We start from the raw sequence: 17,183 nt of genomic DNA on the forward strand, positions 1-17,183 counted from the left end.
ATTCGTTGTATGCAAAATAATAATGTTCACAGTGGAACACACAAGTACGAAGCAAGATCTAGAAATAACGTAGAAAATTCTCCTTACCTTTAAAGCTTGCCTTTCTCAAAGAAAAAGCATCTATCCACTTTATCGAATAGTTTAGTACTGAAACAATCATGGCGGGCGCAAAGATTCTATTATAAATGTTTGCTTTCACCAGTCTGACGGAAGTGTTTCACGGTGGCCGAGTGGTCTAACGCGCTAGCAGAGAAAAATCGTGATGGCTTGGGAAGTATAGGAGTTCTCCTCGGGGCAGGGAAGTTTGGGAATACCGTAGGGAATGTAAATCAATCCACCCAATCGGAGATTATAATATTCAATATCCGTGGGGTATGCACATTTGTGACTACCAACAAAAAAAAGATTCCAGCCCGGTTTTAAGACGTGGATGCCTTCGGCATTCCACGTAATAAACGGCTTTGGATTCACTACTATCGTTAACTCAGGGCCTTGTGTCCCAGGACTTGTCGTAGCAGAGAAAATAAGGAAAGTAAAAAACGATATCCGTGAGTTGGATATGATTCCGGAATATCTACTCTATAGGCATCGTTTCTTTCCGCTTCTGTCATGCCTCGACATCGGGTTTGTAACTTTGTACCGCAATACCGGCATGGTAAAGGTAAAGATAAAGGTACATCTTATTTAACGTGGGAAGTTCCTTTACTCTCTCGAGAGTATTCTCCCAGTATTCTCAAATGAAAGCGGTAAAAAATTCCTATATTCCACTTGCTTTGCAGTTGTGCGTGTTGGTTGCTCGGTTGTTTTCTTCGCTGTTTTTTTTTTGTTTGTTTGTTTGCAAACGGTAATTAAAGTTGTGTTAATTTATTCGAAGTATCACTAGCAAACATGACTATAGCTACTTATCAGAACATCAGAAAGCTATACAGTGGTGCGTTTTGTAGGAAACAGACACTACACTGTGATTTGTCAACTCGGCTGCTTTTCACAGGAGATTCAAGTTCTCTCTGCGTACTGCCAGAAAGCACCCCACAAGTCCACTTTCCTTTAATATTTCTGGGCAATCAGTACAATTAAAATATATTATTTTACTAGACATTGAACGCACTTTACTAACCCGTGATTACTACAGGTAGATAATTCAAGGTAGTGGGTATAATAGCGCGGCTTATTACAGGTCCGTCCGTCTCAAGCCCCCTCCATCTTTCACCACGTTTACCAACTGAACGCGGGGAGAACATGCTAGCAATTTGCGGTCCCCTGATCAACAGCCAGTCTTTGGCTTAGGAAGAAGGGAGCTTTTAAGCACGCGCGATTTTGAGACGCGAACATCAGCCGAAAGTGAGCTGTTTTCCCTTTTTAACTTGTCTTCACACAACCACATTTACGTTGCTAAGTATCTTTTCTCCAATCTAGGAGACACCACTGTCCTGGCACGGGAAATCTTCTTCGGTTTCCGTCTGCGTCTCAAAAACTCGTTTGCTCAAGCTCCCTAGAGTCGATACAAATAATGGTAATGCTAATGATAATGGATTTATATAGCGCATTTTCTATTAACATATTCAAATGCGCTTTACAAGCAAGTGATCTATGGGTGAGATAGGACATCAGCATACAGTAAATAGGCGCCATTGGCAGCCGCTATCAGTCCACTAGCGATCTCACCCAGCACACAAATGAATGAAATGAGGCCTGACCACAAAACCGGGAGCTCCATGCCCTACTCTTTACGAATAGTGTGTGGGTTCTTTTACGTCCCACAGGGTTGTGAACATTGAAGGGTTGTGAGACGGGACCTCCGGCTTATAGTCCTTTAGCTGAGGAAGTGCTGAAACGGAGTATACTGGGAGGGGTCCTACGGAGAATGCCTGGCCTAAAGATTTTTGAAGAATTTTTTTTCTAAGTTTCCATTATGGTGGTTTTGTCTGTTGACTAAGTTGGTATTGTTCTTTAAATGCTGTCTCAGTTTTTTTTTATAAAAACACTCACCTCGCTAAACCACAAGCAAATTAAGATCATTCTTAGCTGAGCTGAACACAACGCAGATGGAATATATTAATTTGCTGTTGACACTTCACTCAAATCAACAAAATCCAAAATCAAGAGCCAGTTTAAATAAATAAATAAATAGGTCTTTATTGTTTTTTAAGCAAAAATACATGCTAAAACAAGAACAGTTACATTAAAAATAGCCGAAAGAATTAATTAGAATTAAAAGGCTATCGACATTACATTAAATAGCTACTCTATATTTGAAAAAAGGCCTGTTAAAAAAACTATTTTTAAAACGCTGGGTATTAACCCTAGGGAGTTGACTACTAGAAACTCGGAGGCGCGCTGAGCATTCTTTCATTTTGGGAACGGAAGGGTACAGAGGCATATCGGAGACCTTCTTGAATAGCGAGCGATCATCCTCTTCTAATACGCCATATATGTCAATTCGGTACGAAACATATTTGCGTTTAAAGCAGCGCTGTAGAAAATTCTGAACCGTCGTTAATTCAGGTATTGAGGAGGCGTATACGGGTAGACCGTACGTTAGTTTGGGTAGAACAATTGATCTAAAAACGTAATCTACGTCTGGTTGTTGGTAGGCTCTTTATACGTAAACATCTTATCACATGAAGACACTTGTTGGCCTCCTGCAGCTTAACCTTAATATGCTCGTTAAATCTGTGTTAAATCTTTGTAAAGTAACCCCTAACACTTTTAAACAAGAAACTGGCGAGAAGTTTGCGGTAAAATATGAAGGCCGAGCAAGTTTTCGTCGTCATATTTGCAAACTCTTGGCCATTTTTCAGAGGCAAAGTAAGGTAGCTTGAGTTAGGTGAAAGTCAAGAAGACAACTTATTGATTGATTGCTTAGTGATTGCCGTACAATTGACTTAAAGTGAATGTGGCGTGACATAACAGAACAAAAACTGAAGATACCGATCTCTGGAGGTATTCATGCCCTTCTGAAGATCAATCAAAAGAGGAGATTAGACCACCCTTCCCCTAAAAGTAGGGAGCTTTTGAGACGCCGATGGCAACAGGAAGTGAGATCATGCTTTCCCTTTTAACTTGTTATCATATTGATAAGTATCTTTTCTCTATTAGAGATGATTAGTTTAAAAATCTGGGAGACACTACTTACATGCTAAATAATTACTTCCGGTTGCCGTCCGGTTTCAAAAACGTCGCGTGCCTAAGTGTTGCACTGTGCAATTTTTCGTGCATCGCAACGCCGTTGCGAGACAAGTTGCACGAATCATTGCCGAATGTAGCATACCTTGCAACGGCCAAAAGCGTTGCAAGACCATTTGCTTAAAGCGTTGCGGAAAATAGAATTGAGTTCTAATTTCTGCAACGGTTGCAATAATTTTTTTAAGCATTGCGCAGTGTAACATCGGTCCTGCAACATGTGTCGTAATGGTTTGCGGCACTAGCCAAAGAAAATGTTCCTTTAACCTCATGTGATGATCGAAACGAGACAGTGTAACACCAGTAAAACTGACTTGTTTCGTAATGTGAGAACGTTTATAGAGATGACGTTGCGGGCCATGTAATGATGAATCCGCGCGCAAGATAATGCCCGTCATTCTTCCATCATTGCATTTAGAGGAGGGGTGATCTCATTTTTTTATGTGAAATGTCCAAAATCGATATTCACCTTGGACAAAAGAAAATGAGAAATACCTACCCACCGCCCAAAAGCCCAAGGCGTTAGCAGCAATTTTTGAATCATTGAATTGGAAGGAGGGGTGGTAATTTTTCATGATTGAAGAATTGCAACACAGTTGTCGTTACGATGAATAATTGACACTGAGGTTATCACTGTTAGATGGACTATAATAGTAAACGATATCAGTTTCAAAATTATTCCGGAGTATATCATACGACTGATAGAGGAGATACAACAAATGAGCAGCAAAATTATACTTTGGCATCAACGGAACCTTGGTAGAGATCAACAGCATTTAGACAGTACTCGCAGTGCCGGGAATCGCTGGTGAGTCTTCAGTGTGATGCATTAATATTGGACAGGCTCCTTCAATTCGTGATTCAGGATGCAGGTCTCACCCTCGAGCGAGATGTGCGCAATATAAAACTCATCTGTTTCCTGATTCACGAGTTTAAACGCCATCATCAAAAATAACCGTTTAGCTTTGAAACGTATTAGTTTTTCTTTTCCATTCGGCGATTTGTAACGAGCATTTGTATAAATGATGTTTTTATGATGATTTTACTGATTTTTTGCTCTGCGTGGTGATGTCAACAGAACCATTTGTGTTGTTGTTGTTATTATACAGGTCAGGAAACGGTATTTACAGAGAAGGGAAATGACAAGTGGTCGTTGTACAATAATTATTGACTTGTCACACTCACACCTCTATAAACTTCTTAACCGGAGTTCTTGAGGTTAGCTGTACATGTTCAAAACTTTTCGCTGCAGTGGTAATCGAATCCGTCAATGGTAATCCGATTTAAATTTACGCCGCAACAACATTTCAACTGAAGATTTAGACTCTGAAATCCAATTTAATGGTTGATCTTAAAAGAGGTTTTCTAGTTAGTCAAAACCGATTTAAGTTGAAGGATTTAGTTTCCTTGCCGCTTCAATTTTTCGGGAATTTGGAAATAGATTTGTCCGCCATTATATCACAATTTCTTATTCAACACGTATTGACAATGTCCAAATATGGCTATAGCGCGCTCAACATTCGTCGTGCGTAGTCAACGTATATCCTGCTATATAGACCTATATACGTAATTTTGTGTGTCGCGGAGAAAAATGATCGTTTTTCCAGCTTTTTTTTCCAATAAACGTAGAAATTTGTGCTTTGTCATCAGTGTGCTCAATCTTGCGGAATATCGCCTGATTTTAGCCAACCCGGCCCACGGCCTCGTCGGCTAAGTATGAAGCGATATTCCGCGCGATTTCGCAGGATAATTGTTAAGTATCGGCCGTAAGTCACTGTCGGCTATAATAATAATAATAATAATAATTGATATTGCGCAGGTTACATGAATATATATGATCACCTGCGCATTAAATACCATTTACCTCTATCCGTGACCATCCCCTTTTCATGCTATTTTTTAGAAACGTCATTTGCAATATGTCATGATCAACGGATTCAAAACGTCGGTTCAGTCCAGTAGGTGTGAAATATCTTACAAGTTAATTACGTTTTGAAGTGAACACAGAGAATGAGCGATTCAACGTGTATATGCTCACATTTTCGACCACGTTTCACGTTGTTGTTTTCGGAGAAGTACAGGAGAGAAATGTGCCAAAATGCATGCTCCTCGAGAGGCAAGATGACGGACTACTATTTCTTTTTAAAGCTTCAAAATGTTCTTATCCCAACTGGTGCCTCTTTGTTTGAGAAGTTGCCAGTTACCTTTAGATAACAGGAAAGAAATCAACTTGAAATGAAACAAAATTCAGTCTGACGTTTGCTATTTGTCCTAAACGCAATGCTAAATCACCCTTTATAATAGCTTTCTTATAGAAAATGCGCAATATAAATATTAAATATTATTATTATTATTAGATCCGCCGCACCTTGTCCCCAGGTTCAACATGGCGGCTCACGGTGGGGAGGAGACCAGGTTAAGTTCCATTCTCCAATTCTCCCTTCCCACCCTCGCCGAAAAGCGAGCTTTAATGTCCAATACATTCAAAAAAAAAAAAGCTTTCTTCCTGTTAAAATATTTGCAATTTGGAATAAAGTCCCTTCGAGTGTCGATCTCCGTTTTGAGAAATTTCTCGATTTCTTTTTGCATTTTCAAACCTGTTTGACCTTTCTTCAGGAATTTAATTTTCGCGTGACTTATCGCTGTCAATTGTAAATTAGACAACAATGAGAGGGCTTCTAATTGTCATTTCAATCCTGAAATTTGGCGGTTCATTGATGCTGAGCTCTAATTACTTATGCCTTCATTTATGTGTTATGCGATCATAATTTGCGGGTTCAAACAAATTATGCACTGATTTTGCAATTTTTGGAGAAATAAACATTATTTGAAAAGAGTGGGGGCGCATTCTTAAGTTCATAGCTTTAGACTTTAAGAGGAACTGTTTGTATTGCACTTCTCATTGCTTCGGTAACTACAAAACGCCACATATTTACATAAACATTAGAGGCTCCTAACAAGTCCATGATGAATGCTCTGGGTTTAATTACGAAATTTCCTAACAAGGCTAAACAAAAAATATGCACTGGTTTCGTGATCGCTTCGTCATGTTGCGTATATTGATTAATAATTCTCGTTCATTTTGAACAGCAATAAAAAGTAATTTAAAAGAGAGATTTTATTCATTTCTGATCATTTGCATACGAAAGCAGCAGCACTCGAAGACCAGAGATGCGTAAGACTGTTTGTTTCCCGGGTCAGCTGAACGTCAACAAGATTATGGCTACCTCTGCTCGCGTGCCAACAGCGGACAATAGCGTTTATAGGACAAGAGAGCTGCGGGAAAAATACTTCAGATACATCAACGCAGACCCTGCTGTTGTTGAATCAAGAAGATGGATAGAGGTTAGATTGAAACTAATGCCTCTGTAGGCGATGTTTTTAACACCACTCTTTCTTTCTGTCTCCATTGCCATGATTCTACCTTATTCTATAAAGTGAAGCGTGATTCTTTTCGTTCATAGAAAGTGACTGGAAAAAGATTTAAGGCCGAGAATTTTCGTGAATCTTTAGCAGATGGCATTCTGCTTTGCGAGTAAGTATAGTCATTGTGTTACGTTGCTACAATAGTGCTAGAAGCCAAGCTCAAACTGAATGTCTTACCATCGGCTTAACACTTAATAAGACCGATTAATGATACTTCTGTTAGCAAAGATTAATTGCACCACGTTTTTGCGGTTAATTATCCTCCGGCAAATGTGTTGCCTCTTGATTTTTTATTTTGTTGGTTACTCTGCGGTTTATGGTTCTGAGTCCTTTGAATCAATGAGCGCGCTGTCGTTTTCGTATAATTTTGCTTGTCATTGTTTCCGATTAAAAGGAATCTACATGGAATAAATTTGGAATTTTCAGGTCAGATCTGCTGATCGAAAAGTCTCGTCTCTACCCGACAAGCAAAATAAAAGGATTTTTTGCGTTTGGACCAAACAACGATCAATTTTTACAATCTGATAGTTTTTGTGCGATGGAAATGCGATCAAACCGTCGGGTGGACTGAGTTCACGCATCTTGAATTTTGCAAATAAAATGATACATGGTGCGTCGCAGTAATACTCACTTAATTCAAGAATTACGGAAGTTATGTGCTCAAGAACTTTTGCCAGACGTTTTCTTTTTTGATGAATCCAATAAATGTATGTGATATTTAGTACTGTGCGCGCATCAGTTCCGTCCGTGACTGATACAAACTTCCCTGTCATTTCCAAAGAAATATAACGTGTTTTTATATTGCAGATCGGACAAGGTACCGGTGTTAGAAGTACTTCTTATTTATCATTTTTTTAATTTTGAATTCGCAATTTTGCAGTCAAGGCTGAATTTTGATTCTTTTTTAGCTTAACGTATGTTTGAAAATTAAAATGACGGCCTGACGTCTACAAACTTTTTGAGAGCTTTTGCCGAGTATTTTCGACTTCTCTACACAAAGAATATGAAACTCGATAAAAGTTTATGCTGCGTCTTACACAGCTGTGCATACTGTGCATACGTACTGTTGACTTCTTTATCTCTTAGCCTCAGGTTCGCACATTATGCTCTCAGCATTTTCTTAACTGAACATCTGAGTCAATGTCAAACTGTATGTTGTTGTTAAAATTTTAACTCTTCAAACTGAAAGTGCATATTGATTTGATCTCTTAATACGTCTGCGTGGTGAGTGGCTATAACAATACGTGAACTCTCTTCGGTCAAGTGAAGTCTTTATTTTACGAGGGTCAACACGCAATAGCCAAAGGCTAATGACTTGTGGCCCTCAATTACCTTATCGTTACAGGGGAACTGAAGGCGAAAAAAATAAGCATTTTTTATTTACACTTTAGACCATGCACAATTATAATGTTTTCATCTTTTTTTTTCTGGCATATCGGTTTTTTTTCCGCCTAAAAAAAATGTTTTTATTCCGATTTTGGGCCATCAGTATTGCGACTTAGAATGGCGGAGTCAGCGGTCATTTTTGCAGCTTATGACGTATGACATGGGGAAGACATGTGAGAGCGCTCGATATAGAAGCAGTGTTTTTGACTGATGTTTGGCGTGAATATTGAGTCCGCGAAGACAAAGCAAAACAACGAAGAAAATATCCACAGCAGTACTTGTTTCTCTTGATTATGAAATCTCTGTTCCCCATATCATACGTCACAGCAGCGTGTTGATTTAGATTTTGAGCCCACACTGAAAAGGTAGACAAAGCGGGAAAAGCCCAACTTCGAACGTAGTAGCCCTTTTCACGGTTAGTTTTCCTTATTTGCATTACAATGTAATCTAACGTGGATGCGAGGCAATTTCGGGTTAAAACTACAAATGTAATGCAAATGACAAAAACTAACTGTGAAAAGGGCTATTTGCTCGCAAAAAACAGAAAACGAGAGGAAATAACCTCACACACTTAACTTTACTTATGTAAGGTTTTCCAAAAACAATGTTGGAAAAATTGCTGATTTTGGCCTTCAGTTCTCCTTTAACGCCCTGCAGAGTTTTATCAAAACGGGTTGTGCGACGGGGCGTACGGTTTATAGGTTTTCATGGCCCTCATCCGACAATGAGGACTTGGCCCGGAAGTCTAACCATTTGCGGATGTCGTTGCAAAGGCGGTACTCTCTCCTAAATTTTTACTTTAAAGACCCTGAGTGATGGTCTGGCTAGCGCTGGAGTTGAACTCACGACCGCGGGCGCGGTAGTCTGAGGACGATGCTCAACTATCTGAGCCGATCGGTCGGTCAAAATCGGCCTAGAATACTTTACCAGTAAAAATTAGAGACGACACACTCGCGCCTTCAAGTTTGATCGTCTTTAATACCTTAAACATGCTTCCACTGGCAAAAAGTTACTACTGTACTCAATTGTTGTCGAATATTGCAATAATATTATTTGCAATTTTTTTTCTTTCCAGGTTAGTACAGACAGTGGGTGGTTTTCCACTCGGGCGAATAAACCGTCTCCCCACTGCCTATGCTGGAATTGTATGTATGAGTTTAAAGCGGTTCCAAATAGTGTCTAACTCTGTTTAAGCAAACTACTAGTGGTTAAACGGCAACGCGGAATCTGTATCAGAACAAGGTCACCTTCAGCCTCTCCCTCTGGAAAGTCCCGAAACTTCTTGAGGGTATTGCGGGTTCCATAAACCCTTAAATAAATCTTATTCATCATCGGAGAGCAGGGATGGCGCAGTGGTGAGAGCACTCACCACGCATCAACGTGACCCGGGTTCGGTTCCCAGACTTGGCGTCATGTGTGGATTGAGTACGTTGGTTCCATACTCTGCTCCGAGAGTTTCTTTTTCGACTACTCTGGTGTCCTCTCTCCTCAAAAACTAACGAATTGATTTCTATTAAGTGTTTCACGTGACGTCACGGCGGCCATCTTGCTGTGCCTAAAAAATTAAACGGCGGCCATGTTGGTGTCCCCAGTTAATCCTGCGGGAATTGAGCTCTATTGTCATGCAAACGCTTTCCTTTGTTTCGGTGGAAAAACAAGGTTACTGATCACGTGAGTGAAAACACTCTATACGGTGTCCCTAGTTAGTAGCCAAGCACCAAATACAACTTAACACTTAAATAAAGGAAAGGAACTTTATTTTGCAATCAGTTCGCAAGAACACCGTGACGCAATACCACCAAGTTTCTCGTGCGAAATTAACTGGAGCGAGGGGTTTCCAAATATAGTACTTAGCACTGAATATTCGGAAGCTGTGAACGCGCGTTACACGTTTCAACCCTTATGGGTTTCTGCTACTACTACTACTACTACTATTACTACTACTACTACTACTACTACTACTACTACTACTACTACTACTACTACTACTACTACTACTACTACTACTACTACTACTACTACTACTACTACTACTACTACTACTACTACTACTACTACTACTACTACTAATAATAATAATAATAATAATAATAGCAACTTTGTTTATTTTATTCAATGAAAGGGAAGGATACCAGAGGTTATACCTATCGAGGGTATCCGGTCGCAGCCGGGTGTAATTGACTGAGAGACGATTTTGATGAGGGAGGAAAACCGGAGTACCCGGAGAAAAACCCTCAGAGTCAGATTGAGATCGACTGAAACTCAGCCCACATGTGACCCGAAACCAGGGTTGAACCCGGGTCACAGAGGTGGGAGGCGCAGTTGATGGCCACTACACCACCCTAACTCCTTTGAGGAGAGGGGAAACCGGAGTACCCGGAGAAAAAGTAGCGAACCAACAAACTCAACCCACACGTGCGTGACGCCAGGTCTCGGACTCGGAATCAAACCTGAGCCACATTGGTGAGAGGCGAGTGCTCTGACCACTAGCTGCGCCACCCTGCATTATGCATTATGCATTATTATTCTTATTATTCTTCTTCTTATTATTCTTATTCTTCTTCTTCTTCTTATTATTATTATTATTATTATTATTAGAGAGAAATGATTATCGCACTAATCTGGATAATTTAAAATTAAGCAATTGTCTCTAATAGGCACCTGAAAAATTCAGGTGGCTCCACTGGGATTTGAACTCCATGACCTCTGTGATGCAGGGGCAATGCTCTACTGACTGAAATGTGAAGCCACCGGCACAGTTGGGAGCAGGTCAATTTGCTGGGCTGATGTTTCGGCCCGTGAAAGGACTCGTCTAAACTAGCCCGCATTACAAGTAGATACATTTCTTTCGTCGAGTCCTTTCACTCGAACTCATGAGCCCAACAAATTTGACCTGCTCTCAACAGGCTGAGTGGCTTCATAGCTCAGTTGGTAGAGCGTTGCACCTTTCGAATTTTTTAGGTGTCTATAAAGTGACAATTGGAAACTTATCCAGATAAGTGAAAGGATCATTTCTGTTTAAGGCTATTTTTGTTGTTGTTGTTGTTGCGGGCTCTTAACGCCACAAAAAAAGATAATATGTGGTCGGTTAAGGCAATGAAAACGTCACTTCGAAATATAACTTTGTGCTGTCTTAAATATTTCGCAATTATTCCATCTTGTTCACGTTGCACAATATGGGCGAAGCATATTTTCACTGGATTGGCGAGAGCATTTTATAAGAAAGTAAAAATAAAGTTTCACTATTGTATGCTCGCGTTGTCGTCAAACCCTTAAATTTGGTTATTTCACGTTGCTATTTCGCGTTGTACCACAAAAAAACGGACTAAAATGCTTGCCACAAGTGCAGCACGACCATTTTTCGTCTTTGGACCACTGATATTAGAGAGGTTAAGCATAAAATTTACGGCCAACGGCAACGGTGTCTCGTTCCTTTGAGAACTTGCTTGATATCTGGAGCTAACAGGACAGAATTGAGCTAATATTAAGCAGGGTTCTTTACTTAATATATTTTTGGCAAAACCCTAATTTCCCTCACGAAGTTTGTCGTTTGACGTAATCGTCGTGCTCAACCTCTCTATTAGGAAGTTTAAAGCAACGACGATGTTTACGGCAACGACAACGCCACAAAGCAAAATATAATTGGTTGAAAAAGGAAAAACCCGTGCTGCACGTGCAGCACGCATTTTCAGTGCACGTCATTGCCGTACTCCACAATACAACAACGTGAACTAGTCACCAAAATTTAGGTCTTAAGACAAAACGAGCATACAATAATGAACCAGTCATTTTCTATCTTTCTTACCCATGTCCAGTTACAGAACAGTTGGCCCTGAAGTATTGCGTGAACGAAATGGAATAATCGCGAGATAGCGCCAAGTGCGCATATTTTGAAGAGACATTTTCGTTAAGGTTGCCGTTGTCCATGCTTAAACTTCCTGACGTTGTCGTGGTTACCGCAGCCGTCTTCGTCTCCTAAACTCGCTGATGAGTAAAACTGAACAATTGTGTTGCGCTTGTGGCCGAATAGATCTTCCCGCCATCTATCAGGACATTCTGTCACGCGACCACAACTGGTCTCGGTCACGTGACAATCGCTATAAACCAGTCATTTGACAAAGACCCTGAGAGGAGCGTAAAGCTCGTTGAACTTGAAAGGTTTCTTTCTGTGGATTATCCATTACCAATGAACTCCTCGCTATTCAATTTCAGCAAAAATTTAGGTACAATCAGTTCTTGGTTGCTCTGTCTATTCTATCCTTCGAACGGGTAGATAAGAAAATGTTTTGTGCAATGGGTTTTTCCTTCAAGCAGCGATTTTTATGTGATTATTTACACTGTACCAAATCTTTGTTTTGCAGGACAACCTGACCACGTTTTTCAAAGCTTGCGAGGTTCTTGGTCTGAAAAAACTTCATCTCTTTGATGTAACTGATTTGCAAGAGGTGACAAAGAGACGCGGTGATTCCACGTAAGTAGGAAGTAAAAAAATAGCAAGTAAAAAATTTTCGGTTAGCAGCTGGAAACTGAACTATAAATTCCATATTCTTGGACAGTTGCTCGGCGCAAAGGTTCATACAATTCCCCTCCATTAGAAGAAAGGAACGGTAATACAGATCTGTTCAAGATCCCAGGGTTTGATCACGTCAGCAGAAAGCATAAAGGAGTTTTAAAGGGAACCTCCACTAAAACATCAAAATAACTTCAAATCGCAGAACATATTAAATGTAGACAATTAAAATTTCTCAAACTTTTTCCAATGAAAGTGTTTGTATCCGAAACAAATGAATTTAAAAAACGCTAGGTTTGCCTTTCAAATCTACCGGACGCCGCCATTTTGAGTAATTGTAACGTGTCCTGGTTGCCCTATTGTTCTGACACAAAGAACGTTTGTTCTGAAACAATACGGCAACCACGACACGTCACAATTATTCAAGATGGCGGCGCCCGGGAAATTTGAAAGCCAAAAGAAACGTTTTTGAACTTCATTTTTTTCGGGTACAAACGGTTTCATTGGAAAAAAAGTTTGAAGACTTTTAATTGTAAACATTATGTTCTGTGATTTAAAGTTATTTTGTTATTTTAGTGGAGGTTCCCTTTAAGAAACGATAACGACAACTACGGCAACGACACTGAAATCTACAAAAAGAAAGAATATCATTGACTCATAGAGGGAATATAATCTCCGTGCTGCACTAGCGGCACGCACTTCAGCACATATTTTTTAGGTACTCTGCATGACAAGTACCGCGTGAAATCACCACATTTGAGGTTTTAATGACGAGGCGGGCATACAAGTGCAAACCATTTCATTCTCAATTTGTGCTCTGAAACCGCTCGTACCACTTCTAAGGATACTTCGCCCAGACTGTACGACGTGAACCAGATAGAATAATGGCAAAAAAGAGTGGAAACTTATATTGTAAGATCTTGTTATGAAACGTTTTCGTAACGTCGCCGTCATCAGTCCGACGATCACGTCATGAAACATGGCGTAACAGTCCTTAGCCGCACATTTCAGTCCCGCATTTTTGTCTCTGATATTTATGTCCCCTGGGGCCCGTTTCTCGAAAGTCCCGAAAACTTTTCGGGCCCGAAAAGCCATTTGTGAAACTGCCAACCGCTTGTTTTTGAAAGCGGATCTTTTAAACATGTCTTCAAGGTAACAAAAAGAAAAATGACTGTGAAGTTTGACGACGTAAATCCTCTCCGTTCAGGGAATTGGGACACCCGAAAATGGCCCGTAAAGTTTCGGGACTTTCGAGAAACGGCCCCCTGGTACCCAGTTCTCTTGAAAGACCACCGAAAGAGCTACGCATCAAGTCCTGAAATCTTTATAGTCAACAAGGTCACAAAAGAAGAAAGCCAAATAACAATTATCATTCATGTTTGTTTCACATCCCGAGAATAACTTTGACGTTCTGTCTCATTATCAATACTGTTTTAAAGGCCGTTTACACAACAGAGAAATTTGGGTCCGGACCCCTCAGCGGCTATGGCCCTGTAGAAACTCCTGTGTTTCTTTACAAAAGTTATGGGTCCATACCGCTTTTTTGAGGGGTCCGGACCCAAATTTTTCTGTCGTGTAAACGGCCTTTTAATTCCTTGGCAGTTTGTGCACGTGCAAGGAAGATCTCTATTCTTTGATTGCACTTGACGTCACAGCCACCTCATGTTGATGGAAAGAACAATAGCGAAAAAATGTCTTTTGGCAATTTGACTCTATCATTACGCAAAACTTAAGCTACATTTTTCTATTGTTTTGGCCAACATTATCGTCTTATCACGTGAGTGCAATCAAAGATTGCGGCCTCGTCCGAGATTGCAGCACGCTCCAAAACATACATACGTACTTGATCTCTTCCATAGAGGGTCAATGAAACGAACGGCAACTCTTTTTAAGAATCCTAACTGGCCGGTGGCAAACTGACCATTTACAAGTGCGGCCGAGAAGTAGAACCAGGGAATACAATGATCAAATTCAAGGAGTAGACAGAACGGGTCTTGAACTAGGAATCTCCAGATCTGAGGGCAATCGTCCAACACCACTCGGTCGCCCTACCTACTTCAATTGCCCATATAAACTCAATGGCCAAAACCGTCCTGTTCAGCGCTAGGCGTCGACTGTTCGGCGTTTGAAGCATCAAGGCCAAAGCGCAACACGCTTCGGTGGCAGCCTGCTTTCTCAGCCAGCCATCGTGTCTCTATGACGTCATCATTTCCCCCCGGATTATTCCTTATTGAAGTCGTCAAATGAGTGATGCCTGTGCATGAGCACTTCAGTCTGAAGTATCTCATTGCGTTTATGTGGATCAAACTACGGCACGCAACGGTGCCTAATTAATATCTCTGACAAGCTCATCGCCTTCTAACACAACTCACTGGCTGTAAAGCTGACATCAAACGAATAATTTTGTAACAAAAGAAAAAACATTCATAGTGAACCGCAACGGAAGTTGCCGGTGACTTCGATTGTGTTACAGCGATAATCCTATTCACCACGCGGAATGTTCCATGTCATTGATCATCTGAGTGATGCTGGATTAGAATTCTTTGCCATTCCGCCTCGCGGTTTCACTCACGTTTCCTCTAGAGGCTTCGTAAAAATGTTGGAATTGCAATTCGCTTAGGTCAAACTCTTTTTGTGGGCCTAGAAACGTAAGTCCAATTATGCGCTTTTATGTGTTTGTTGACGGGTCTGCGGTATGACAGTCATATGCAAATTTTAGAGCGTGACTCTCAATATTTATTGTTCGTTTGCTCAATGTTCACTTCTTCTAGGACGTCCGAAATTCGTTGTTGACGCTCTTTGAAACCTCTGTCTTCGTGCTTTTAGATCTTCAAGGGCAAAGGAAACACAAAGGCGACTACAAAATGTAAGTAGATAACGACAAGATTCTAAAACAGTTCAAGTTCATCCTAGAAACGTTAGCGGATACACGCTATCTCCAAGCTGGAAGCGACGATATTACAGCTGCATGGCGTTTTAAATTTCAATCTGTATTTTAATCAGCGTGTAGCAACGGCTGACAAGGGGAAAGATCTGTCGCTTTGGTAATCCGCTCGTTTTATTTTCTCCATGTATATATGATGTTCAGGATTTGGCTACAGAATCAAAATTGTGCATTTAAGCAGCGTCTGTAATCTCTCGCTTGCGAAATACGTGTTTCCCGAGCCCTTTTAAAATCTGATATATGCTTGTTTATTTTCATGGCACATTTGAGTTTTTTCAATTATTGTAACTTTGACCAACGTTGCCGAAAATATTTGAGCGTTCATAGTGCGAGACGAAAAGCTTGAGAATCTTCATATGCATTTCGCTGGAAATACTAGTAAAACTAAAATTTATTTTTTGTTGCTAGGGATACAACCGTACATTGCGCGTTTAGCTCTTAATGTCAGGAAGAGTTTGTGTTTAAGTTTATAACGATATGTGAAGCATTAAATTATTTTGTTCGGGGAACTTCGTGTTTCAAGTCGTGCGCCATGTTGAATTCTCACTTGTTTATGAGCAAAGGCAAAATTCCATTGATACCTGGGCAACTAACCAGAACGCGGGCTCAATATCTGCGTGTTGTGAGTCGACTTAAACAAGTGGGTGGTGTATCAGGTGTATCATGGCAAGGGACGAACGTTTGTTTCCAATCAAAACTTCAAGGATACGTGCTCTTGTAATCGTGCGCGACTCCTCGAATTTTCCACGCGAGATTATTTGAATGACGTCTTTCGTGCCCCACGCAAACGAGACTGTCTTGGCGATAAAAAACGCCTGACATAACAAAGGAATGCAAGTGCCTTCAGCTCAAGCATTGTTGTCTTAGGTCGAAACACGGAGTCACGCCGTCTGGATCGCGCTTATTTTGGAGCTAAACAAACAAACCTTTTTCGCTTCCACAGCCAATAACTCTCGATACCAGTCCACTCGCCAACGAATGTTGCTTGTTCCCCTGTCATAGCGTTTGCGATGATTTCGGTCAAAATTCAATGAATTTCAAATTTACGGACCTTCTCTATTTTCAACTCTTTTCTACATCACCTCTTAAACAGGAGTGTCAGTCAAAATAAGTTTTCTCGAGTTAATGCGAGTTTAAACACAACTTGAATACGTTCATAACCGGTATAAATAGCCCATACATTAAAATATGTATTTAAAGGAATTAGCTGTGTTGTATTTTCGCCTGCCATCGATCTTTTAATTTCCAGTGCGTAACTTTGTCCCATTAAGGGCCTGATTACATTGCGAGTTTCAGCCCGGGCTGTAATCTCGCTCCGCCCACCGGGCTGAAATTTTGTTGCGATTACATGATGAATTTCAGCCCGGGCGCAAAACGCAAATTTGCGTGGGAAAATTGACTAAAATGCAAAAACACAGTCGATGCGCATGCTCACGTTCCTTTTTCAGCCCGGGCTGAAATTTCATTTCGATTACATGGACTTTTTGCGTATTTTTCCGCCCGTTTGGCCGAGACTATGGGCCTCTTTACACGAGCCCGGGTTGGACACCGACCCGGGTCAGTTGAGCGTCGAATTTTACGTTTACACGAGCCCGGGCTGGGTGAGGGTTGGGTCATTCTCGGCTGACCCGGGTCAGTTCCCTTTCCGCTGGGTTGAAGGGCTGGTGACTACTTGTCAGTGAGGAAATGGCGGACGAACCATGCAATCATCAGAATCATTAATTTGTGGCTGAT

The 17,183-nt window shown here is 40.8% G+C and overlaps 1 protein-coding gene across 6 annotated transcripts in view; it reads left to right on the top strand.

Annotated features, from left to right (window-relative positions):
- The first annotated feature begins 3,838 nt into the window (after positions 1 to 3,838).
- Positions 3,839 to 17,183, top strand: part of LOC138000250 (trichohyalin-like) — a 31,040-nt gene continuing 17,695 nt past the window's right edge. Inside the window, exons 1-7 of one of the 6 annotated variants that reach the window (XM_068846520.1) lie at positions 3,839 to 3,991; positions 4,293 to 4,401; positions 6,333 to 6,528; positions 6,648 to 6,718; positions 9,071 to 9,140; positions 12,357 to 12,466; positions 15,332 to 15,371. In XM_068846520.1, the coding sequence (XP_068702621.1) occupies positions 6,355 to 6,528; positions 6,648 to 6,718; positions 9,071 to 9,140; positions 12,357 to 12,466; positions 15,332 to 15,371 (465 nt within the window). In that variant the 5' untranslated portion in view covers positions 3,839 to 3,991; positions 4,293 to 4,401; positions 6,333 to 6,354. Of the gene's footprint in view, positions 3,992 to 4,292; positions 4,457 to 6,332; positions 6,529 to 6,647; positions 6,719 to 9,070; positions 9,141 to 12,356; positions 12,467 to 15,032; positions 15,154 to 15,276; positions 15,372 to 17,183 lie in introns of those variants that run through there. The other 5 variants (XM_068846519.1, XM_068846517.1, XM_068846515.1 and 2 more) reach the window with 5 other exon arrangements.

This window comes from Montipora foliosa, chromosome 4, assembly GCF_036669935.1.
Source record: "Montipora foliosa isolate CH-2021 chromosome 4, ASM3666993v2, whole genome shotgun sequence".
NCBI lineage: Eukaryota > Metazoa > Cnidaria > Anthozoa > Scleractinia > Acroporidae > Montipora > Montipora foliosa.